Here is a 24703-nt window from a genome sequence, read left to right on the forward strand (position 1 = left end):
CTGTGGGGCTTATGTCAACTGGGGAGGAATAGCTCAGAGAAGGAGGGTAAGAATGGTTGCACAACTTGAATGTAATCAATGTCACTGAACTGTATATGTAGAAACCGTTGAACTGGTATACGTTTTGCTGTGTATATTTTCAACAACAACAACAACAACAACAAAAAAAATCCTAGACACAAACGTTCTGAGGATGTCCTTGGGACTACTAACAGAGCTGAGATGCTTCGGTTTTCTGTCTCATACCTGTGTCTCTGTAGCCTGAATTTCCTTCCGTGAACACTTGGGAGTTTTGTAGCTAAAAAAGTTGCACATCTTCGTGTTTACGCAGACCGGGGCTCCAGAGTCCCAGTCCGGGATTCCCTCGGGCGTGACCTTGGCCCGGGCCCCTTGAGCCTCAGTTTCTGTGTCTGTGAGCCGGGGATGACAGCTCGCCCCTTCCTCGCCAAGCCCCGCCCCGTGGGCCCCCGGATTGGCCGCGCAGGCCCCCTCTCCCCGGCGGGGCCGGTCCGCTCCCGCCCGCCGTGCCCCAACCTGGAAATGTGTCTCCGGGGCCGCGGCGGAGCGACGGCGGGCTCGGCCAATGGGCGCGGCGGTGGCAGCGGCGCGACGGAAGTCCCTCCCAGCGTGCCGCGGGGGCGGGGCAGTGCCGGGGGCGGTGGGCGGTGGGGCGGGTGCAGGATGCGGGCGGCCATTGCTGGGGCTCTGCCGCTGGGAGGAGGACGCTGAGGAGGCGCCGAGCCACGCAGCGCTGCGGAGGAGGCGCCTGCACCAACGCGGGGTCCATGGCCCGGACCACCAGCCAGCTCGTGAGTGCGCGGCGGCGGCGGGGAGGACGCGCTGGCCGGTACTCCGGCCACCGCGGCTGCCCGGGGCCCGGCGAGGCGGGACGGCCGGGGTGCGAGGCCGGGCGGCCGCGCGGGCCGGGGCGCGGGAGCGGGCCGGGCTCCGCTCGTCCGCGGGGAGCGCGGGCCTCGGCTCGGCGGGCGCCGGCCGGGGGAGCTGACGTCGCGCGGCGGGCGGGGGAGGCCAGGGAGGTGTCACCGGCCGGTCGGGTGGAAGTGCCGCAAAGTTTGTTTTCGGCTCGTTGCTGCTCGGGGCTGCGCCGTTGGGCTGCTTTTCGGGTCTGCGCGGAGGAACCGCCACGGGCCTTCACCTGGAACCGGGTCCCGCTGTCTCTAGCGGCAGGAGGAGCAGGTGGTTCGAGTCCTGGCTCAGAGCACCTGATGCTCCCGGGACCCCATTTCCAAATTGCTAATTAGGACAGAGCCCAATAAACTGTGCCCACGGCCCGGCGGAGGGCGTTTGTGTGTTTTTCCTGGGGCTCTGCTCCCGGGTACGTGCATCCTTGTTGCGGGAAACCCCTGGGAGGCCACGGTGGAACACATCACCTCAGGGAAAGTGAGCTTGACAGGTGAGAGGGGATTTTAACCGGGGCGGGGGGGAGTGCTCCCACACAGCACTTGTTGGGCTCTGTGTTTTGCTAAAAGTATCATTAGTGCTTCTATGTTTTCTCTCTGTTGCTGAAAGTATCGCTAGTATTTTTGTTTTTATTGTTAGATTCTCGAATCTTGGAAAGATGGCTTAAGAACTTATATACCTTGTGTGCGAATGTGAAGTGGGTGGTAGAGAAACACTTAGACACCGTGTAAATTCCATTCAAAAGGCAAATCCCTTCAATGACGGAAAGCCCAAGAAATTTTTTGGTCCCTTATCTTCCACGTATGACTTTATGGAAGGAGCCCTAGTGGTGCGGTGGTTAAGCGCTTGGTTACCAACCGAAAGATTGGCAGTAACCTCAGGAGAAAGACCTGTTGATCTGCTCTTGTGAAGATTACAGACTAGAAAACTGTGGAGCAGTTCTGGTCTGTCAGATGGGGTCACTATGAGTTGGAATTGACTCAGTGGCACCTAACAACAGTGTGGCTTTATGATGGAGGATCTTAACCTTTTTTGGGCGTCATGAGCCCCTTTGACAATCATAAGAAAAATGCAGAACTTCACCAATTTTTGTAACTATTTCAGGAGGTTCTTGAACTTTCTGCAGCTCACCGGTGGCTCCAGGTTAAGACTTTCTTGTTTTGTAGAGATGGATGATACCAAATGAATCCAGAATCTAAAAGAAGGAAGACCTGTTCAGTTGAGAAAAATGGTGAAAGGCGAAAGGGATGTCATTGACTATTAGCCCTGGGCTAATGCACAAAAACCTGAATCAGGCTGCTTGCCGAACCTCCGGGTGGACATCTGTCGGGGTAGTTTGTGAGATGAACTTTCACACAGCAGTGCTGTTGTGATGCAAGGTGCGTGCTGCTTAGACAGCATCCTGGGAAGGGAAGAGGGCACGTTTTCTCATGGCTTGGGAGCTCTACATGATGGACACTTGACATCTGCCGTTTTCTTCACATATGGCAACTTTTTAGTGCAAAAATGCAGAAATCCAGTGGCGGGGTTGGGGGTGGGGTGGGGTATTACAGACCTCCATGTCAGGAAGTGAGAGGAACTAGGTTTGTGTCCTTGTCAAACAGATTCCCCCACATGTATATATATATATATATATATATATATATATATATATATATATATGTCTGTCTGTCTTATCTGTCTATCTGTTTATCCATGAGATGTGCCACTGCTCCCATCAGTCGTGGTAGAGACGCCCCCAGCACAGGTAGTCTCTGACATATGATGGGGCTCTGTTCCAGTGACTCCATCATAAGTTGGTTCTGATATAAGCCAAATACATTTTTTTTTCATTACTGTCTTTTATTATTATTGTCATTAGGGGTCGTCGAGTCAGTTCCAACTCACAGTGACCCTATAGGACAGAGTAGAACTGCCCCATTGGGTTTCCTAGGATCAGATGGTGGATTTGAACTACTGACCTTTTGATTAGCAGCTGAGCTCTTAACTACTATGCCACCAGGGCCCTGTTGCCTTTTATTATTAGTATCTTTATGAATCCAATCTTTATGGGTTGGAAAGATTACATATAAACTTAAGGATATATTTTAACATTAAATGTAGTACATATTACTAACAATAAGATGTACAAAAGACAGACGATCGTTAAGTGAGGTTAGTCTTAAGTTGAATAGGTTATAAGCTGTACTTGGTTTCTTGTCTAAGGATAGGTAATGGTGTGCCTGGTACCTGTGAATCTGCATCTGGATCTGAAGGTGGCCCTGAGGCGCTGTCCTGTGATCACTGCCCAAGTGTCTCTAGGTGTGTGTGGCCCATTGAAGGAGCAGTACAAGGGCAGGTTAGGAAGCGGCTGGCCCAGCCTGGTGCTCGGGGGGCCGATTGCTGTCAGTACCGTTCATGGAGCACTTACTTTAAGGCAGGCCTGTGTTAGGTCCTTACACCATGCTGACCTGCTTTGGGCAAGAGGGTTGTGGGGGAGGTATCTTTCTCATTCTACAGGTTTGGAAACTGAGGCACAGAGAGGTTAAGTACCAGCCTCTTAGACAGCAGAGCGCAGCTTGGAGCTGAGTCTGGGTGGTGGCAGAGGCTGGTGCCACCCTGCCCCTCATGTGCCAACTCCCAGAGAGGGTGTCTGCTGGAGCTCAGTGAGCACTCAGCCTAAAGCATTCCTCAGTGTCCCCATGGAAGGCAGGAGGGACATCTCAGTGTAGAAAGACAGCACACCTGTCCTTTGGGCAGATGTGGCCCAGACTTTGTGACCTGAAGTCTGTCTCAATCCCATGCTGTCAGAAGGCAGCTGTCTGGAAAAACACTCTGGTTCATTCTTACTTGAGGGCTGATCTTCTGAATGGATGAGGCTAGCGTCCTCTCTTTGGAAAAAAGAGCTATGTGATGATTTTGTTCAAGGTGGACTTGAGGGGCTAGGCATGCTGGGGTGGAAGGACTGCTGGATCCACGGGGGATAACAGTGGGAAGAGAGGAGAGTGTGGAATGAAGTGGCGTCTGATTTCCTGAGTCCTTCTGGGTAGTAGCTCCTCTCCTGTGGCTGCTCTGGTTTGAAGTGGCAGGTACTTCTGTCTCCAGTGAAGCCCCCACAGCAGTTACTGAGACAAGTCCAAGGCTGGGAAGGTGAGGTCCCAGTGCTAACAGGAGATGGAAGTGCTGAGGAGTCCCAGCAGCTGCCCTCAGGATGTGGGGCCTGGAGGAGACTTGGGCAGCTGGCAGGCAGGTCCTTGGCCTCCAGGCTACTTCAGGATGGTTTTGAAGGAGGCGGGAAAGGGGGCTCCTGGGTGTCTCCCCTTTTCAGTCTGCCCCTCCTCCTGTCGTGTTAGCCACCTAAGTCAGTGCTAGGAATGAGCAGGCCAGCTGAGGGACCCTGTCAGGAAGTGCCACAGAGAAGCCAGGCAGGGATGTGGGACCAGGTGCCTTGTCCTCCTGAGATGCTGGGTTTGGAAGAGAGCTTCACCAGGAGGAGAATCTGCTGGGTAAGTGGGCCCTGACAGGACCCCTTGTGCTGACTCAGCTCTGCGGCGAGGCCAGGTGGTTGCCGTAGAGGGCTCTTGGCACGGTGGTGACTGTTGGCAGGCGGAGGGCGCTCGGGGGCAGTGGTAACTCTCAGTAGATGGTTGCTGAAGAGGGTGGTCAGTGCAGCGGTGACTCTAGGCAGGTTCGCGGAACAGAATGTGCTCGCAGAGGGCGCTCGGCACATTGGTAGTTGCTGCAGAGGGGGTTCAGCACAGCGGCTACTTTCCACAGGTGTCTGCTGGGCGCCTCCCTGTGGTCACAGGTGGCAGCGGGTGCATAACACAGTTGTTTTGAAGGAAGGTTCAAAGGGCAGCCGCTGGGGAGGAAATGGCTGGTGTGGAAACCAAGCTTGTTGGACACTTGTTGCTCAGGCCCCTTCAGTGGTGTGTCCTTCTGTAACTGGGTCACAGTCTGGCTTAGCTCAGTGGGAAAGCAGGTCTTTGGTTTTCTTTTTTTTTAATTTTAAATATTTGAATATTAAGAAACGCTTGTGTATTCAATCTCTAGCTGTTTGTCAGATAAACTGCGTTTTCTTGAAGGGTAACCATTTGAAGAGTCACTGCATCATTGGGTGAGTCTGTACCTGAGTGAGCAGGAAGACCTGTTTGGGCTCATGATGGTCCTCAGGGCTTGTTTTCTGTGCTTGATGCTGGCTGCATTTACATAGTTCCACAAAGTCATGCTTTCATCCCTTAGCCTAGAAAATTTTCCTAAGGTTTAACCTGAAATTTTTACTCCCAGAAGTTTCCAGTCGTTTTTAGCTACAGCTGACCGTTGTTAAGAGAGATACTTGGTTCATTGTAGGCCACTTTTACGGCCTTCAAAGCCCTTTAGAGAGATGGTTTAGGCTTCTGTTTGAGCGTGCACAGACTCACAGGAGCTAGAGCAGACGAACTACAGACTCTGTGTATAAAGAAATGGGTGAGTCTGGTGTTAGCAGTCCACTGCTGAGCAGGCCCCTGAAGGATCAACACGTGGTGCTTCTGGCTGCAGATTGGCTGAGGGGCCTGGGGAAGGTGGGCGTGAAGTGTCAAGCCGCTGAGGAACACCCTCACCCGCACATAAGGTGGCTGCACTCTACCAGGCTCTACGGGGGACTGCCCTGCCCCACCAGGCTTCATACCAGCCTGCAGGGAATCCAAGTGTGTAAAGACAACAAGGATGGTGGTCCGGGGCATGCTCCTGTTCTGCATGGTTGTGGAGCTGGTAGCAGGTCAGCTCAGCCTGGAGAAGGCTAGTGAGAGGCTATGTGTGTTTCTCAGCAGTGTTTCAGTCAGAATTCATCAGGATAAGGCTTAATTTTTATGGTAAACTCATTGTTGAAGCCCCATTCTTCAATCTGTTTTCCTGTTGTGGAGTTCATCTTACTGCAGGAAGTGCAGTACAGGACAGCTGTATTGGATGCCGCAGTGAGGGCTAGTAAGATTTGCAGTGAGGACTTGAAGGTGCTCCAAAATTCTTGTTAGGGGCTTTGACATGCAATGGAAACTTGTGAGTAAAGGTGCCTAGAGTTGGTTTCTTGGTTCTCCCTTCCTGTTTCCAGGTGGTAGGGAGGCCAGGGCCTGTAGGTAGGCCTAGGAACCCTGTCCTTACCCAGGGGGGAGCAGGCTGTGTCTTATAGACCCTGCTCCTGAACCTGAGTGTGGACCCTGCTCTTGAGGGTCTGTAGTGCCCCATGGGCTCAGCTGTAGTACATGAAATGGTTTCCCTCCAGTGCAGGACCTGTGAGATGAGGGGTGTGACCTTGCATCTTCTCCTCCCTTGTCCAAGCCTGGGGTGGCTCAAAACACAGACGTGCTTTACATCCTAGCTCCCCCTTTCCTGCTGAGGGAGGAAGTAACGGTCCCAGCACTCCTGTCACTTTCCCCCTTGTTTTCAGGCCTAGTTCCTTCTGGTGAGGGTCCCTGCCTCAGGAGCCCTTGCAGCCTGGCCTCTCTTTCTAGTCTGCACGGCCCAGGATGTGTCCAGGATCTTCTGGGCTGCCAGCTTCTCTTCTTCTCTAGGCCCTTCCTCTTTGCTTGGAGAAATTCCCCTCAGTGGAAACCCCCTGCCCCCTGGCTGCAAAGCTTTTTCTGACCAATCTGCTTCTTTGTGGCTGCCCCCTTGTTATAGACTTGGTCTTCTGTTTTTCTAAAACAGGTTCTGTACCTCATTATGGCCTTATCTTCCTGAATGTTGAGTCTCTAGGTGGTTTCTGCTGTTATTTTTTTACTGTTTGTCCTCATGGTTCTCGTACCTGGGCTTCCTGTATGTGTCTGTGACACACACCTGTGTCTACTGTTTTTACTTCTTATTAACAGAAACTTGTCTGAATCCTACGTGGACATTCTCTGCATTCAGATTTCTGTGTATGTTTGAGGGATGAAGGATCTTACCTTAAACTTGTTAGCTTCCAGTTTAGTGCCAAACACAAAGACATTCAAAATTAGGAAGAAGTCAAACGGCCAACAATGTGGAACGATATTCCACTTCTTCAGTATCTAAGGAAATATAGCTGTAAAGACGATATCTTTTTTGTATATTATACTTTAATAAAAAGTTTTGAAGAATGGATAGTTTTAAAACACTTGGCAATAAAAATGGCAATACCTCACATTTGAAGGTGCAGGGAAATGATACTCATTGAGAGAGTGAATGTACACTGGTACCCCTTTTGGTGGGGATGAGGATGTGTATAAAAAGAGAGTGACACGCTATGTGATTCAACAATTCAGTTTGAAGGATTTTAAGCTTAAGAAATAAGGTGTGTGCAAAGATTTTGCTGTTAGAATATTTATCACAGCTTTTTTTTTTTTTTTATGAAATAGGGGAGAATTGGAAACATCCTGAAATTCCCTCAGTTAGAGGTAGGTTAGGAACATTATGGCCAGTCCCTGTTTATTTTCTTGAGAGATGGTTACAAAGTGTCTCTAAGTCTTGAAAAGACCTGGTTGCTAAGCAGTATGCCCAATATGACTTTTTTAAGGCACAGAAAAAAGCCTAGAAAGAGGTCTCCTCAGAAGCAGCGTCAGTGAATTCCTGGGTTGGGAGGAGCACTCAGCATTTCCACATTCATTGGTGGGCCAGGCCTTCAGCCAGCAGGTGGAGAACTGCTCTGGACAAGGGAGGGGGGTCCAGAACAGAGCATCATCCTTTCTCCCCGATTTGCATTCATTTATAGTGTTTCAGGTACTCTGTCTTCTTTAATCCTTCCAACATCCCTGAGATACATTTTTTGGGTGAAAATATACATAACAAAGCTTACACTCATTCAACATTTTTTACATGTGCAGTTCAGTGACAAAGGTCATGTACTTCCCGTTGTGTCACCATTCTCACTGTCTCCCCCACCCCCGTTTTTATTTTGAAAAATTTCCAGACTGCAGAGTTGGAAGAATAGTATAGTGAATGCCGTACCCCCTCCCCGGGAGTTGCCAGTCCTTAGCTTTTGCCTTATTTGCTTATGCATACTCCTGACCTTGCACGTTTTTTAATCCTGTTCTTTGTACTGGTGCTGAATTTGAAAGTAACTCGCAGAAGTCATTCTTCCACAGGTGCTTTGTGAGCACAAGGGTGGTCTGCAGAGCCACACCTGCATGGTCACGACTGTGGCATGGAACACTGATACAGCATTATCTAATACACAGTCTACATGCCATTTCCTCCAGTGGGCCTCTCAATATTCTCTACAGCTTTGCTTTTTTAATAGTCAGGATCCAAGCAAGGGTTACTCATTTGCATCTGTGTGTCTCTCTCATTTCCTTTCATCTAAAATAGTCCCCTTGCCTTTTTCAAAAACGACATGGACATTTTTTGAAAGATCAGACTAGTTGTCTTGTAAAAGACTGAATTTGTCTGATGGATTAGGTTTGTCTCCTCAGGCTAAATATTTATGTCAAGAAAACTACTTAGAAGAATGAAGAACACCACAGACACAAGGTAATTATGAGCCTAAGAGACAGAAAGAACCACATAAACCAGAGTCTACATCAGCCTGAGACCAGAAGAACTAGATGGTGCCCGCCCACAACCGATAACGGCCATGACAGGGAACACAACAGAGAACCCCTGAGGGAGCAGGAGAGCAGTGGGATGCAGACCCCAAATCCTTGTAAAAAGACCAGACTTAATGGTCAGATTGGGACTAGAAGGACCCAGGAGGCCATAGTCCCCAGACCTTCTGTTAGCCCAAGACAGGAACCGTTCCCAAAGCTAACTCTTCAGACAGGGATTGGACTGGAATATGGGATGGAAAATGATACTGGTGAAGAACGAGCTTCTTGGATCAAGTAGACACATGAGACTATGTTGGCATCTTTTGTCTGGAGGGGAGATGAGAAGGCAGAGGGGGCCAGAAGCTGCCCGAATGGACATGAGGAGAGAGAGTGGAGGGAAGGACCAAGTCGTCTCATTAGGAGGAGAGCAATTAGGAGTGTATAGCAAGGTGTATGTAAATTTTTGTATGAGAGACTGACCTGATTTGTAAACTTTCACTTAAAGCACAATAAAAATTAATTAATTAAAAAAAAAAATTAGTTAGATAACGCGCTAGAGGGTGTCTTAATTTCTTTCTTTTTTAAAAAATATACCAAGAAGAGTTTTAGATTTACAATGAATGAATTGATACAGATACCTTATTATTAAGTAAAGTCCATACTTCGATTTGCTTAGTTTTCACCTTATATCCTTTTTCTGGATTCTACATTAGTTAGTTGTCATGTCTCCTGAGGGTTGTCTTGGTGGTGACAGTTTCTCAGACTTTCCTTGTTTTTGATGACTTTGACAGTTTTGAGTACTGGCCAGATATTTTGCAGGAATCCCCTCTGTTGGTTTTTTTTTTTTTTCCCTCACGTTTAGACTAGGGTGATGGATTTTGGGAGGAAGACCAGAGGTGAAATGCCTCTAACATGTCCTGTCAGGGTACCTGCTGTCACTCATCACTGTTGACATTGACCTTGATCTCCTTATCAGCCTTTTCCACTGGGAAGTTACATTTCCCCTTTTCCACACTGTGCTCTTTGGTGGGGTCACCAAGCCCAGCCCAGACATAAGGAGTGGGGAGTCACGTGCACCCTTAGTGTAATTTTTATCAGCATATACTGATTTTTGGGAAACCCTGGTGGTGTAGTGGTTAAGTGCTACAGGTGCTAATCAAGAGGTCGGCAGTTAAATCTGCCAGACACTCCTTGAAACTCTGTGGGGCAGTTCTCTGTCCTATACGGTCATTATGAGTCGGAATTGACTCAACGGCAGTGGGTTTAGTTTTGGTTTCTGGATACTGATTTTTATGACGAGCACATTTTTTAATCACAGATAGTTGAGCATTCATCCAAAGCTGCATGGGCACTGATTCTACACAGGTTTCGGGTGCACTTGGGTACTTGACAATCACGTCACAGGTGTAGGGTGCACATGTGTGCTTGAAGATCACATTGTGTTTTCATAGATTTAGGGTGCATATGTGTACTTGAAGATCATGTTGTTGTCACAGGTTTAGGGTGCCCAAGTGTACTGGAAGATCATATTGTTGTGTTTTCACAGGTTTAGGGTGCACGTGTGTACTTGAAAATCACACTGTTGTGTTTTCACAGGTTTAAGGTGCATGTGTGTATTTGAAGGTCATGTTGTCACAGGTTTAGGGTGGACATGCGTAGTTGATGATCACATTGTTATGTTTTCACAGGTTTAGGGTGCACATGTGTACTTGAAGATCATGTTGTTTTCACAGGTTTAGTGTGTACTTGAAGGTGATGTTGTGTTGTCACAGGTTTAGGGCATATGTGTGTACTTGAAGATCACATTGTTATGTTTTCACAGGTTTAGGTGCACGTGTGTATTTGAGGATCACATTGCAACACAGTAGAACTGCCCCTTGGAGTTTCCTAGACTGTAATCTTTATGGGACGAGATCACCAGGTCTCCCATGGAGCTACTAGGTGGGTCTGAACCACTGACCTTTCAGTTAGCAGCTGAACACTTAACCCTTGAGCCACCAGAGCACCTCAGGATGATACCCTAGGGAAGGAAAATAATGATATTGTTAATCTGTTTTTGAACTTTTTTCATTTGGAAAAGGGAGATGACTAGGTTTTGTTTGCATAAGTGAGTTAAGGAAATATTTGGTTATGCTGAATTTAAGGTGAAAAGTAATCTCTAGTTCAAGATGATGCCTTTGATCTGTCTTTGAAGCAGTGTGTTTCGTTCTGGGGTCTCGGGACCTGGTGTGTGAAGGTCAATGGCTGAGCAGCTGCCTTCGGCTGTCATTTCCACACCAGCCTTCTGGAAGCGCGGGTGCTGTTCTGACAGTTGGGAACATGCCCTTTGTGGGCAGTAACTCACAACCTGACCTCAGAGATAGACACACGGGATCAGCAGGCGTGTGACCTCTGCTTCCAGCATCAGTGTGAGTGAGCGGGGGTGTCGCCGGTGTGGCCTCACCCGAAGTGCATCTGTCTTGCTGAGGGGAGTGGGCCCAACCACTGAATCTGAGCTCACCAGTGCTTGCAGTCCTTCATCACCTAGAATTTGTTTTTTTACTTGTCAGAACCTACTTGCAAAAGGCTAAATGTGAAAGCCCTTGGCTCCTTTTTATAGTATAGCCTTTGTTGGGAAGTTTTGAACCATCAAATGCTGGATTAAATCTGGGTTAGCAGAATATTGGGCCACATGTGCAGTATCTGAGCTGGCTCCTTGCTGGCCCTGCTGCCATGGTGGATGGCCTGCTAATGGACACTCCCCTCCCTGGCCTGGCCCTCCAGTCCCTAACCTGCAGAAGAGCAGCGTTCACACAGACCTTTACGTGGAAGTGTGGAAGGCCTGGTGTGATGGCTGCCTCTCCCAACAGGAGGGCTGTTCTTTGAAGATCCTAATTGAGGGCCAGGACCACTCCAGGGGTCCCTCCCCTCCCCCCACAGGCAGCAGAGCTGCCCTTGCCCCTCACTTGGAGGGCCAGTGGGAGCAATGGCAGCTGCGGCTCCTCAGTGCACCTCTCGCCCAGGCCTTGACTTTGCTCCAGGTTCTAGCGCTGTCCTGTGGTGCGAATGTTGCTTAGCCATTTGTGTTCCCGGATGTGAGAGCTGCCAGCGTTGGGTCTTGCTTGCCCTCCTGGCATGGTTGTGTGGCTGGCGGTCCTGGAAGACCCCATACACCATGTCAAGCAGCCTACTTCATCTTGAGGTTCCCCACTGCCACGTGCCCAGCATACTTCCTGCACGTGAGGTTCAGTAAGTGTTTGCTGAGTGAGAAGAGCCACAGCCTAGGGAGGGCAGGACTCAGAACCGTCAGCCCAGTTTGGGCAGACACTGGCTGCAAAGCGGTACGGCAGCTGCTTTTGGGGAACATGGTGGGGAGATTGCCCGAACACTGGCTGTGTGCAACATGTTCTTCGGCAGGAGGGCGACACAGGCCAGGTCCTGGGAGGCAGGGGGACCCCTAGAAAGCGGGAAGGCCCTGGGAGGCAGGGGGCCCTGAAAGCAGGCAGGCCCTGGGAGGCAGGGGGGCCCCAAAGCTTGGTGCCTGCCTGTTTCCAGGGGCAGTGTGTGTATTCATGAGCGCTTGGCCGTGCTGCCTTTTTCTCTCCAAGTGGGCCATGACTTATGGTGGAAACGAGGCTGAGAGAATAAACTTGCCTCTGCACAGTCTCAGGCACTCACAGCACTCGCCATTACTTTTTCTCTTGTTAACTTGTTTTTCTTCCTGCAGCTTGACATTTTTCTTTCATGGTTTTTTTCTTCTCATCTGTCAAAGTGACAAATTATAGTCTCTGCTACTGATTATTTATACGTAACTGGTTGTTATCAGATATGTAGTTTTAAAAATGAGCATCTAAATGTAGGTTGTATTTATGAGTAGATTTCATTTGTGAAACAAAAACAACACCTCGTGGTATAAATGAAGCTTTTTTGGGGGGGTGTTGTGGCGGTCAGAAGACTCCTGCTGAAAGGCTTTCACTGGGGTGGGAGGGGGTTAGAGTGGGTGGGTGGTACTCAGCGTTGGAAGAGGCCCCTGTGCTTAGTGGTTGGTGCAGCCCTTGGCGTCCAGGTCAGCTTTTGGGGTGCTCCCAGCCCCAGGAACCCCACCAACCAAGGCGCGCGATCCACGGGCTGGTGGGAAGCTGTCAGCAGCATGTGGACCAGCCTGCCAGGGGAGGGTGGCCGGCCTCCGGAGCTGCTCCTAACAGGTGCCCAGGGAGACCCTGGGGCCCCAGGTGGGGAAGCGCTCTCCTGGCTGGGCGGGCTGTGGGGGAGCCAGAGCAGGGCTGTGGCCGAGTGTGGAGGAGGTTCTTGGGAGGGAGGGCCAGGCAGGTCTTTGTACTGAGGCCAGTTGTGTCCAGACCTGACCTTTTTTGGACAATGCAAGAGGAGGACGTTGGTCATGTTAGGAAGTTCCCATGGAGCTTTGTCTGTGGTGGTGCCCTTTATTGAGCAGCGCTACATGTTCCAGTAAGGCCACTGAGTGCCAACTCAGGCACTGGTGCTCTCAGGTCCTTCAGGTTTGCTTGATTCTGTCAAAATAGCCCCCAAACCAAATTATCTGTAAAATAAACTTGATTTTTGATAGGTAGAAAAGTGGCAAAGACAATACAGAGACTTCTTCTCTCCTTCAGCAGCTTCTCCAGAGGCGAACATCTTAAATAGTCACACCACTTCTGTCACAACTAAGACATAGCAGTGTTAGCTAGCCCACGGGTCATTCCTGGATTTCCCATTTCCCACTTGGTCGTGGAGTCTCATTCTCCCCTGTCTTCAGGACCTCACATTCAGAGGAGCACTGGTGGGTGCTTTATAGAGTGTTCCTCAGTTGGGGTTTGTCTGACGTTTTCTTGTGACTGGTCTGTGGTGATGAGTTCCAGAAGAATCCCACACAGGTGTCCTCCTTAGTGTGTCTTACCAACGGCACATGGCATCCACAGACGGGCCTGTGTGACCTGTCACTGGCCGTGTTGAACCTGCGGCCCCACTCTGTGCTTTGATGCTTGCTGTGTGTGTCGTAGACCCTGGGTGACCACAGTGTGTTTGTATTGAGGGGACCTTTGTGGTCACCCAGCCAGATCCTTCCAGGCTCCTGACTCACATACAGGTCACATTTGGTGACTGCCAGGCAAACTGGAGGCTGATCCTTCTGTCCTGACCCCTCTCTGCAGCACAGAGTCCTCCCTAAGACCCGAGGGACTGCGTGGTCCCCAGGAGTGCAGAGATCTCACTTGCAGGGAGAGCAACTTTCTATTTGGGGGCCGCTGGTGGCACTGCAGGGTCTGAGGCTGCTCTTTCTGACCTCATCGGCCTTGGCTGCAATCTGCTCTGGTTCTGCTCACTTGTCTCCTGAGCTCTCTTTGTAGGTGGGAGGGTAGATTTGCATCACTGGCCTTTGTGAAGGGAGTGTGGTCAGCTTGATAAGGTCTCCTCTGGCCTTTTTTCTTTCAGGTAAAGTTACAATGTCGTTTATTTTCTAAAGGCCTTTTTCAGACTCACAGAGGAACCTACGGGTTGTTACTTTGTTTGAGGTGTTCATGTTGAACCAAGAAATTCTAGTGAAGAAGTTAGAAGATAGACACTTCAGGGAAATCATTACTTTGGTCCCTTTTCTCACCCGTGGACAGATTGGCCCCTGCAGCCTCCTTTCCACACAACCACTGCCAAAATGCCAGAGTGGTGACGGTTGTGGTTTGGAAGGAAGACAGGACGTGGAGATATTGGGAAAGGACTTTGGAAACAGTGGTGGTAGGGTCTCCAGCAGTTGGTAACGTGGGGCCTGTCCTGGCAGTGCACAGCTGGGCCTCAGAGCGCGGGGTGACCCAGGGTATTTAGGTTCCCAGAGTTGGCTACGAGAAGGTGCAGTGCCAGAGTGGTCCTCTCTCCTACCCTCCTTGCCTGTTTCTAGTCACTAAGCTCCACACTGGGGACTGGTGGGGCTGAACAGTGGAATGCTGACCTGAATTGGCCTTTCTTTGCACCGATGGTGTGAGGTTAGTCCTGCTCCGAAAGGTAGCTGTTGACATACTCAGTTGATGATACTGTCCTCGATAAGAAACTCTTGATTCAGAATTTGCAGATAGGGAGCCTGCGTAGAGAGGGCAGCTGTTTGTGGTGCTTTTCAGGCAGAGGGGCTGGCAGGCATGGTTAGGAGGAGATGCCTCTCCTGTACGGTCAGAAACCACCAGCGATGGAGAAGACAGGCTGCACTCGCCTACCAAAGGGGTCCCTGCTGGGTGACATTTACTCACGTGACCTGCGGCTTTCTGGGGCTGATTCCCCACCCCACTAGTTTAAGGAGAGAGTCGCTTCTGAGAATTAGTGCCACATTAACCTGGCATTTTCCTTACAGAATGACCATTAGAGTTACTAGAACTGGTGCCCATTGACTGGCTGCCTATTTCTATGCAGAAACGAATTTACGGAACTCTGTGTAAAGCTCCAGCAGATCCAGTGCTCCTCCCTAGGATCCTGCAGCTTGCCTGGGAGACCGTGTCCATGTGCCCCAAGAGGACAGAGAGCCACGCAGGCCACCCTGAGACGGAAGTGGCACCGAGGGAGGGGACGCAGAGTTAATGGGGGGCCGGTTTGGGTGAGGGGTAGGTGACAGGGGCTAAGGGTCCCCAGCCCACAGATGCGTGGCTGTCTTTGAGTGGGGCAGGGGGAGGGCAGGCGAGCCAGTAGGGACTGGAGGGGGGCCTGGTAGGTGGGGACCCTGATTGAAAGGGTCTCATTTCATGGCAGCGCCTGTGTGCTCTGGGGTTTTATTTGGATTTGACCCTTCAGTCTGGAGGCCGCAGGAGTTTTCTTGTGAGGAGCTGGGGCTGAAGCTGCAGAGTGGGGCCAGTGGCTATGGCAGACTCCTCTGGGTGGAAGAGGAGACAGCCTTGCTGTACCTGAGGAGCCGACATACTTCCGATCAAGCTAGAGAGTGCTCGTATCCAAACTAGACTGTGGGGAGATGTTTGCTGAGGAGTTTAATTCCCAAGGAGAGATTTGTATCTAAGTGATGTATAATTAGTGTGACATTGGGTTCGTGACTCCGGTTTTCTGTCTTTGTTGTCACTTAAATCTGTTAAATTATTAATTTTAGCAGAACAGAAGGCAAGAACCTATTGATATTATTGTTTTCTGACTAATAGATTTCACTGAGTAAAGCTTTTAAATGTGTATTCATTCTAAAATTTTATGCAGGGTTGTTTGGCTGTGAAATGGAATCTTAAGTATATGTATTGGACTAATTATCTTTAAAGTGATGCAGCTTTTCTGATGCAGGCCCAGGGTGGTGGGGTTTGGAATGCAGAAATAGAATGTTCACCCTGGAGCCCCACTGTTGGTTAATGACTTCTGCCCCCCCCTCCCATATGGTCTGCATCTAGAAATAGTAGCTCCTCCACTGCTCATCAGCAAGCAGGTGTTATACACCAAGAGTTCTGAATGTTCACAAGGTGTGTGAGCCCACGTGGTATTTCCAGTGTCCATAAGGTGGGTGGGTGCTCGGTCAGGCCTCTCCTCTTGCAGCCTCTCTTTGCCTGGAGAGACTCTCACCCCCACTTTCAGGTGTTCAGCCCCTGTCAGCCTAGCCATCCTTTCAGCAGGGAATGATAGGGAATGGGGAAGAAGAGAGAAGCAGTCTCACTCATTTCTCAGAGATGCTCACTGTGGGCAGGCTGATGCCTTTCCTTTCTTTCTAAAACCAAATGGTGATTTCTGTTGTATACAGAACAGAGTTTTCTTTCCTGCTAGTTCCACTTCACTTTTGTACATGAGCCTTTCTTTAAAGCTCCACTTCTGGTGGCTGCCAGTGACTGTGGACTATTCCTTTCTCCCGGGGAGCCATCATTAGCCATTTTGCTGTTGTTGGACACAGAGATAGGTTGTTTTCACTTGTCATGAGTAATTCCTTTTTTAAATTTTGTTTTATTTTTATTGTACTTTAAGTGAAAGTTTACAAATCAAGTCAGTCTCTCATACAAAAATTTATATACACCTTGCTTTATACTCCTAGTTGTTCTCCCCCTAATGAGACAGCACACTTCTTCTCTCCATCTTGTATTCCCCGTGTCCTTTCAGCTAGGTTCTGTCCCTCTCTGCCTTCTCATCTCCCCTCCAGGCAGGAGCTGCCCACATAGTCTCATGTGTCTACTTGAGCCAAGAAGCTCAGTCTTTGTCAGTATCATTTTCTGTCTTATAGTCCAGTCCAGTCCCTGTCTGAAGAGTTGGCTTTGGGAATGGTTCCAGTCTTGGGCTAACAGAAGGTCTGGGGACCATGACCTCTGGGGTCCTTGTAGTCTCAGTCAGACCATTAAGTCTGGTCTTTTTATAAGAATTTGAGATCTGCTTCCCACTGCTCTCCTGTTATATCAGGGATACTCTGTTGTGTTCCCTGTCAGGGCAGTCATCGGTTGTAGCTGGGCACCATCTAGTTCTTCTGGTCCCAGGCTGATGTAGTCTCTGATGTTTGTGGCCCTTTCTGTCTCTTGGGCTCATAATTACCTGTGTCTTTGGTGTTCTTCATTCTCCTTTGTTCCAGGTGGGTTGAGCAATTGATGCATCTTAGATGGCTGCTTTCTAGTGTTTAAGACCCCAGACGCCACTCACCAAAGTGGGATGCGGAATGTTTTCTTAATAGATTTTATTATGCCAATTGACCTAGATGTCCCCTGAAACCATGCCCCAAACCTCAGCCCCTGATACTCTGGCCTTCAAAGCATTCAGTTGTATTCAGGAAACTTATCTGCTTTTGGTTTAGTCCAGTTGTGCTGTCCTCTCCTGTATTGTGTGTTGTCTTTCCTTTCACCTAAAATAGTTTTTGTCTACTATCTAATTAGTGACTACCTCTCTTCCCTCCCTCCCTCTCCCCTCCCCACTCTTGTCACCATCAAAGAATATTTTCTTCTGTGTTTAAACTGTTTCTTGAGTTTTTATAATAGTGGTTTCATACAATATTTGTCCTTTTGCAACTGACTAATTGCACTCAGCATAATGCCTTCCAGATTCCTCCATGTTATGAAGTGTTTCACGGATTCATCACTGTTCTTTATGGATGCATAGTGTTCCATTATGTGAATAAACCATAATTTATCCATTCATCCATTGATGGGCACCTTGGTTGCTTCTGTCTTTTTGCTATTGTGAACAGTGCTGCAGTGAACATAGGTGCGGATGTATCTGTTCATGTAAAGGCTCTTATTTCTCCAAGATATATTCCGAGGAGTGGGTTTGCTGGATTGCATGGTAGTTCTACTTCTATTTTTTTAAGGAAGCGCCAAATCGATTTCCAAAGTGGTTGTACCATTTTACATTTGCACCAGCAATATATAAGTGTTCCAATCTCTCCACACCCTCTCCAACATTTATTATTTTGTGTTCTTTTTGGTTAATGCCAGCCTTGTTGGAGTGAGATGGAATCTCATTGTAGTTTTTTTTTTTTTTTAATAACTTTTATTAAGCTTCAAGTGAACGTTTACAATTCAAGTCAGTCTGTCACATATAAGTTTACATACATCTTACTCCGTACTCCCACTTGCTCTCCCCCTAATGACTCAGCCCTTCCAGTCGGTCCTTTCGTGACAATTTTGCCAGCTTCCCACTCTCTCTATCCTCCCATCCCCCCTCCAGACAGGAGATGCCAACACAGTCACAAGTGTCCACCTGATATTATTAGCTCACTCTTCATCAGCATCTCTCTCCCACCCATTGTCCAGTCCCTTTCATGTCTGATGAGTTGTCTTCGGGGATGGTTCCTGTCCTGTGCCAACAGAAGGTTTGGGGACCATGACCGCCGGGATTCCTCTAGTCTCAGTCAGACCATTAAGTCTGGTCTTTTTGTGAGAATTTGGGGTCTGCATCCCACTGATCTCCTGCTCCCTCAGGGGTTCTCTGTTGTGCTCCCTGTGAGGGCAGTCATCGATTGTGGCCGGGCACCAACTAGTTCTTCTGGTCTCAGGATGATGTAGGTCTCTGGTTCCTGTGGCCCTTTCTGTCTCTTGGGCTCATAGTTGTCGTGTGACCTTGGTGTTCTTCATTCTCCTTTGCTCCAGGTGGGTTGAGACCAATTGATGCATCTTAGATGGCCGCTTGTTAGCATTTAAGACCCCAGACGCCACATTTCAAAGTGGAATGGAGAATGTTTTCATAATAGAATTATTTTGCCAATTGACTTAGAAGCCCCCTTAAGCCATAGTCCCCAAACCCCCGCCCTTGTTCCGCTGACCTTTGAAGCATTCATTTTATCCCAGAAACTTCTTTGCTTTTGGTCCAGTCCAGTTGAGCTGACCTTCCCTGTATTGAGTATTGTCCTTCCCTTCACCTAAAGTAGTTCTTATCTACTAACTAATCAGTAAATAACCTTCTCCCACCCTCCCTCCCTTCCCGCCTCGTAACCACAAAAGTATGTGTTCTTCTCAATTTATACTATTTCTCAAGATCTTATAATAGTGGTCTTATACAATATTTGTCCTTTTTCCTCTGACTAATTTCGCTCAGCATAATGCCTTCCAGGTTCCTCCATGTTATGAAATGTTTCACAGATTCATCACTGTTCTTTATCGATGTGTAGTATTCCATGTGTGAATATACCACAATTTATTTACCCATTCATCTGTTGATGGACACCTTGGTTGCTTCCAGCTTTTTGCTATTGTAAACAGAGCTGCAATAAACATGGGTGTGCATATATCTGTTCGTGTGAAGGCTCTTATTTCTCTAGGGCATAATCCGAGGAATGGGATTTCTGGGCTGTATGGTAGTTCTATTTCTAACTTTTTAAGAAAACGCCAGATAGATTTCCAAAGTGGTTGTACCATTTAATATTCCTACCAGCAGTGTAGAAGAGTTCCAATCTCTCCGCAGCCTCTCCAACATTTATTATTTTGTGTTTTTTGGATTAATGCCAGCCTTGTTGGAGTGAGATGGAATCTCATCGTAGTTTTAATTTGCATTTCTTTTTTTTTAATGGCTAATGATCGAGAGCATTTTCTCATGTATCTGTTAGCTGCCTGAATATCTTCTTTAGTGAAGTGTGTGTTCATATCCTTTGCCCACTTCTTGATTGGGTTGTTTGTCTTTTTGTGGTTGAGTTTTGACAGAACCATGTAGATTTTAGAGATCAGGCGCTGGTCGGAGATGTCATAGCTGAAAATTCTTTCCCAGTCTGTGGGTGGTCTTTTTACTCTTGGTGAAGTCTTTAGATGAGCATAGGTGTTTGATTTTTAGGAGCTCCCAGTTATCGGGTTTCTCTTCGTCATTTTTGGTAATGCTTTGTATTCTGTTTATGCCTTGTATTAGGGCTCCTAGGGTTGTCTCTATTTTTTCTTCCATGATCTTTATCGTTTTAGTCTTTATGTTTAGGTCTTTGATCCACTTGGAGTTAGTTTTTGTGCATGGTGTGAGGTATGGGTCCTGTTTCATTTTTTTGCAAATGGATATCCAGTTATGCCAGCACCATTTGTTAAAAAGACTATCTTTCCCCCAATTAACTGACCCTGGTCCTTTGTCAAATATCAGCTGCTCATACGTGGATGGATTTATATCTGGGTTCTCAATTCTGTTCCATTGGTCTATGTGCCTGTTGTTGTACCAGTACCAGGCTGTTTTGACTACTGTGGCTGTATAATAGCTTCTGAAATCAGGTAGAGTGAGGCCTCCCACTTTCTTCTTCTTTTTCAGTAATGCTTTACTTATCCGATGCTTCTTTCCCTTCCATATGAAATTGGTGATTTGTTTCTCTATCACCTTAAAAAATGACATTGGAATTTGGATCGAAGTGCGTTATATGTATAGATGGCTTTTGGTAGAATAGACATTTTTACTATGTTAAGTCTTCTATCCATGAGCAACGTATGTTTTTCCACTTAAGTATGTCCTTTTGAATTTCTTGTAGTAGAGCTTTGTAGTTTTCTTTGTATAGGTCTTTTACATCCTCGGTAAGATTTATTCCTAAGTATTTTATCTTCTTGGGGGCTACTATGAATGGTATTGCTTTGGTTATTTCCTCTTCGGTGTTCTTTTTGTTGATGTAGAGGAATCCAAGTGATTTTTGTATGTTTATCTTATAACCTGAGACTCTGCCAAACTCTTCTATTAGTTTCAGTAGTTTTCTGGAGGATTCTTTAGGGTTTTCTGTGTATAAGATCATGTCATCTGCAAATAGAGATAATTTTACTTCCTCCTTGCCAGTCTGGATGCCTTTTATTTCTTTGTCTAGCCTAATTGCCCTGGCTAGGACTTCTAGCACAATGTTGAATAAGAGCGGTGATAAAGGGCATCCTTGTCTGGTTCCCGTTCTCAAGGGAAATGCTTTCAGGTTCTCTCCATTTAGAGGGATATTGGCTGTTGGCTTTGTATAAATGCCCTTTGTGATGTTGAGGAATTTTCCTTCAATTCCTATTTTGGTGAGAGTTTTTATCATGAATGGGTGTTGGACTTTGTCAAATGCCTTTTCTGCATCAATTGATAAGATCATGTGGTTTTTGTCTTTTATTTATGTGATGGATTACATTAATGGTTTTTCTGATATTAAACCAGCCTTGCATACCTGGTATAAATCCCACTTGGTCGTGGTGGATTATTTTTTGATATGTTGTTGAATTCTATTGGCTAGAATTTTGTTGAGGATTTTTGCATCTATGTTCATGAGGGATATAGGTCTGTAATTTTCTCTTTTTGTAATGTCTTTACCTGGTTTTGGTACCAGGGAGATGGTGGCTTCATAGAATGAATTGGGTGGTATTCTGTCATTTTCTATGCTTTGAAATACCTTCAGTAGTAGCGGTGTTAACTCTTCTCTGAAAGTTTGGTAGAACTCTGCAGTGAAGCCGTCCGGGCCAGGGCTTTTTTTTTTGTTGGGAGTTTTTTGATTACCGTTTCAATCTCTTTTTTTGTTATGGGTCTATTTAGTTGTTCTACTTCTGAATGTGTTAGTTTAGGTAGATAGTGTTTTTCCAGGAATTCATCCATTTCTTCTAGGTTTGCAAATTTGTTAGAGTACAATTTTTCATGATAATCTGATACGATTCTTTTAATTTCAGTTGGTTCTGTTGTGATGTGGTCCTTCTCGTTTCTTATTCGGGTTATTTGTTTCCTTTCCTGTATTTCTTTAGTCAGTCTAGCCAATGGTTTATCAATTTTGTTAATTTTTTCAAAGAACCAGCTTTTGGCTTTGTTAATTCTTTCAATTGTTTTTCTGTTCTCTAATTCATTTAGTTCAGCTCTAATTTTTATTATTTGTTTTCTTCTGGTGCCTGATGGATTCTTTTGTTGCTCAGTTTCTATTTCTTCAAGTTGTAGGGACAGTTCTCTGATTTTGGCTCTTTCTTCTTTTTCTGTGTGTGCATTTATGGATATAAATTGGCCTCTGAGCACTGCTTTTGCTGTGTCCCAGAGGTTTTGATAGGAAGTATTTTCATTCTCGTTGCATTCTATGAATTTGCTTTTTCCCTCCTTGATGTTTTCTATAACCCAGTCTTTTTTCAGGAGGGTATTGTTCAGTTTCCAAGTATTTGATTTCTTTTCTCTAGTTTTTCTGTTATTGATTTCTAGTTTTATTGCCTTGTGGTCTGAGAAGATGCTTTGTAATATTTTGATGTTTTGGACTCTGCAAAGGTTTGTTTTATGACCTAATATGTGGTCTATTCTAGAGAATGATGCATTTGCGCTAGAAAAAAAAAGTATACTTTGCAGCAGTTGGGTGGAGAGTTCTGTATAAGTCAATGAGGTAAGTTGGTTGATTGTTGTAATTAGGTCTTCCGTGTCTCTATTGAGCTTCTGACTGGATGTCCTGTCCTTCTCCGAAAGTGGTGTGTTGAAGTCTCCTACTATAATTGTGGAGGTGTCTATCTCACTTTTCAATTCTGTTAAAATTTGATTTATGTATCTTGCAGCCCTGTCATTGGGTGCATAAATATTTAATATGGTTATGTCTTCCTGATCAGTTGTCCCTTTTATCATTATGTAGTGTCCTTCTTTATCCTTTGTGGTGGATTTAAGTCTAAAGTCTATTTTGTCAGAAATTAATATTGCTACTCCTCTTCTTTTTTGCTTATTGTTTGCTTGATATATTTTTTTCCATCCTTTGAGTTTTGGTTTGTTTGTGTCTCTAAGTCTAAGGTGTGTCTCTTGTAGGCAGCATATAGACGGATCGTGTTTCTTTATCCAGTGCGAGACTCTCTGTCTCTTTATTGGTGCATTTAGTCCATTTACATTCAGCGTAATTATAGATAAATAAGTGTTTAGTTCATTGTAGTTTTGATTTGCATTTCTGTAACGGCTAATGAATGTGAGCATTTCCTCCTGTATCTGTTAGCTACCTGACTGTCTTCTTTAGTGAAGTGCCTGTTCATATCGTTTGCCCATTTTTTAATTGAGTTATTTGTCTTTTTGCAGTTCAGTTTTTGCAGTATCATGTAGGTTTTAGAGATCAGATGCTGATTGGAAATGTCATAGCTAAAAACTTTTCCCTGTGTGTAGTAATCTTTTTACTCTTTGGATAAAGTCTTTGGATGAGCATAGGTGTTTGATTTTTAGGAGCTCCGAGTTATCTAGTTTCTCTTCTGGTGTTTGTGCATTGTTAGTAATGTTTTGTGTACTGTTTATGCCATGTATTAGGGCTGCTAGCGTTATCCCTATTTTTTCTTCCATGATCTTTATCGTTTTAGATTTTATATTTAGGTCTTTGATCCATTTGGAGTTAGTTTTTGTGCATGGTGTGAGGTATGGGTCTTATTTCACTTTTTCCCAGATGGATATCCAGTTAAGCCAGCACCATTTGTTAAAAAGACTGTTTTTTCCCCATTTAACTGACTTTGGGCCTTTGTCAAATATCAGCTGCTCTTATGTGGATGGATTTATGTCTGGATTCTCAGTTCTGTTCCACTGGTTTATGTATCTGTTGTTGTACCAGTACCAGGCTGTTTTGACTACTGTGGAAGTATAATATGTTCTAAAATCAGGTAGTGTGAAGCCTCCCACTTTGTTCTTTTTCAGTAATGCTTTACGGTATGAGTAATTTCTTAATGATTATTTTTATGATCATCTTAGTCTGCGGTTTTCATTGTTTTGGCTAGATTCCTAGCGGGGGATTTGCCGGGTCAGGATGGTGTGAGCTGAGGGCATGGTGATGGTGCCGTTCACTGAGCGCCTTCCAGGGGGCACTGCCCACTCAGGGCCCTGCCCTGGCACACGACACCGTGGCCTTGGCTGGCTCACAGCCCAGGTGAAGAGCATGAAGTTCACGGTTCACCTTGCTGTGATGGAATATGGCTTTCCCGCTCCACAGTGTGACTTGAACGAATCACTGCCCTGTGACTCAGTGTCCCCACCTGTAAAAACACCCTGTAAAGTTGTTTTGAGGATTAACTGTGATAATACGTTTAAAATGCTCCGGATAGTAGACACTCAGTAAATGGTTGTTCATTGCCTTCAAGTGCATTCTGACTCATGGCTTCCCTACATGTGCTCCATAGGGTTTTCAAGGCTGTGACCTTTGGGAAGCCCATCACCAGGTCTGTCTTGCTAGGTGCCTCTGGGTGGATTCTAACTAACAACTAACATAACAGAGCCCTGCCCTGGTTGTAATCCTTCCTTCCCTCTAGTCCAGAGGTCACCCCCAGCCTGATTTTCATGTTAATGAATTAAAGGTGTTTAACATTATACCTTTAGGCAGTTCCAAAGTGCATGAAGTGAGCTAGGCCGGTGCGCATTCATTGAGGGCCTGGAGTGCAGCTCCTGGTGGTGACCTGTGGTCAGTGTTGGAAGTGTAGGTTAGTAAATTCAGAGAAACCCTGTTCCCTGAGCCCTGCTGTCAGTGATACGGAGGAGTAGGCTCAGGAGCAGGCAGCCCGGCCTGTCCCTCTGTCTGCTTCTGGCTCAGGGGAGTGCTCCAGAGGTGCCGGGAGAGAGTGGACATGGGCAGTGGCGGGGGGCAGTTGAGGATGCCACACTGACCACTTCTTCCCTTTATCCTTTCCCCAACTCGCCCATGGAGCAGTAGAAACCATCTTATTCTCAGGGTCTTGTGTAAAACCAGCACCCAGCCGCTTGGCGCTGCAGCCCGGAAGCAGGGCTCCCATCACTGGGACAAGCTGCGTGCAATGGTGTGTCCCGTCAAACGAATGGTGGTCACCACTGTGTGGTATGACTGAAGGCCAGTGCTGGCAGAGCCACGGCAGATGAGCCTGGGAATTCGCCCAGTTACTATAGTCAGTAGCCACGGGGCAGCCATGGACCGGTGACCCTGATGCTCCTGTCTTATGGGGCCACCCAGCAGCCCTCGGGCAAGTGGATGCGATCCGCCTCATTTTGTAGAG

The 24703-nt window shown here is 47.0% G+C and overlaps 1 protein-coding gene across 2 annotated transcripts in view; it reads left to right on the plus strand.

Annotated features, from left to right (window-relative positions):
- The first annotated feature begins 666 nt into the window (after window positions 1-666).
- PDPK1 (3-phosphoinositide dependent protein kinase 1) overlaps window positions 667-24703 on the plus strand; it is a 73710-nt gene continuing 49673 nt past the window's right edge. Inside the window, exons 1-2 of one of the 2 annotated variants that reach the window (XM_049902638.1) lie at window positions 667-809; window positions 2088-2300. Coding sequence is in view for 1 of the 2 variants with exons in the window: in XM_049902637.1 (XP_049758594.1) it covers window positions 786-809 (24 nt within the window). In the remaining variant the exon portion in view is untranslated. The remainder of the gene's footprint in view (window positions 810-2087; window positions 2301-24703) is intronic. The other variant, XM_049902637.1, reaches the window with a different exon arrangement.

This window comes from Elephas maximus, chromosome 12 (genome assembly GCF_024166365.1).
Source record: "Elephas maximus indicus isolate mEleMax1 chromosome 12, mEleMax1 primary haplotype, whole genome shotgun sequence".
Lineage (NCBI taxonomy): Eukaryota > Metazoa > Chordata > Mammalia > Proboscidea > Elephantidae > Elephas > Elephas maximus.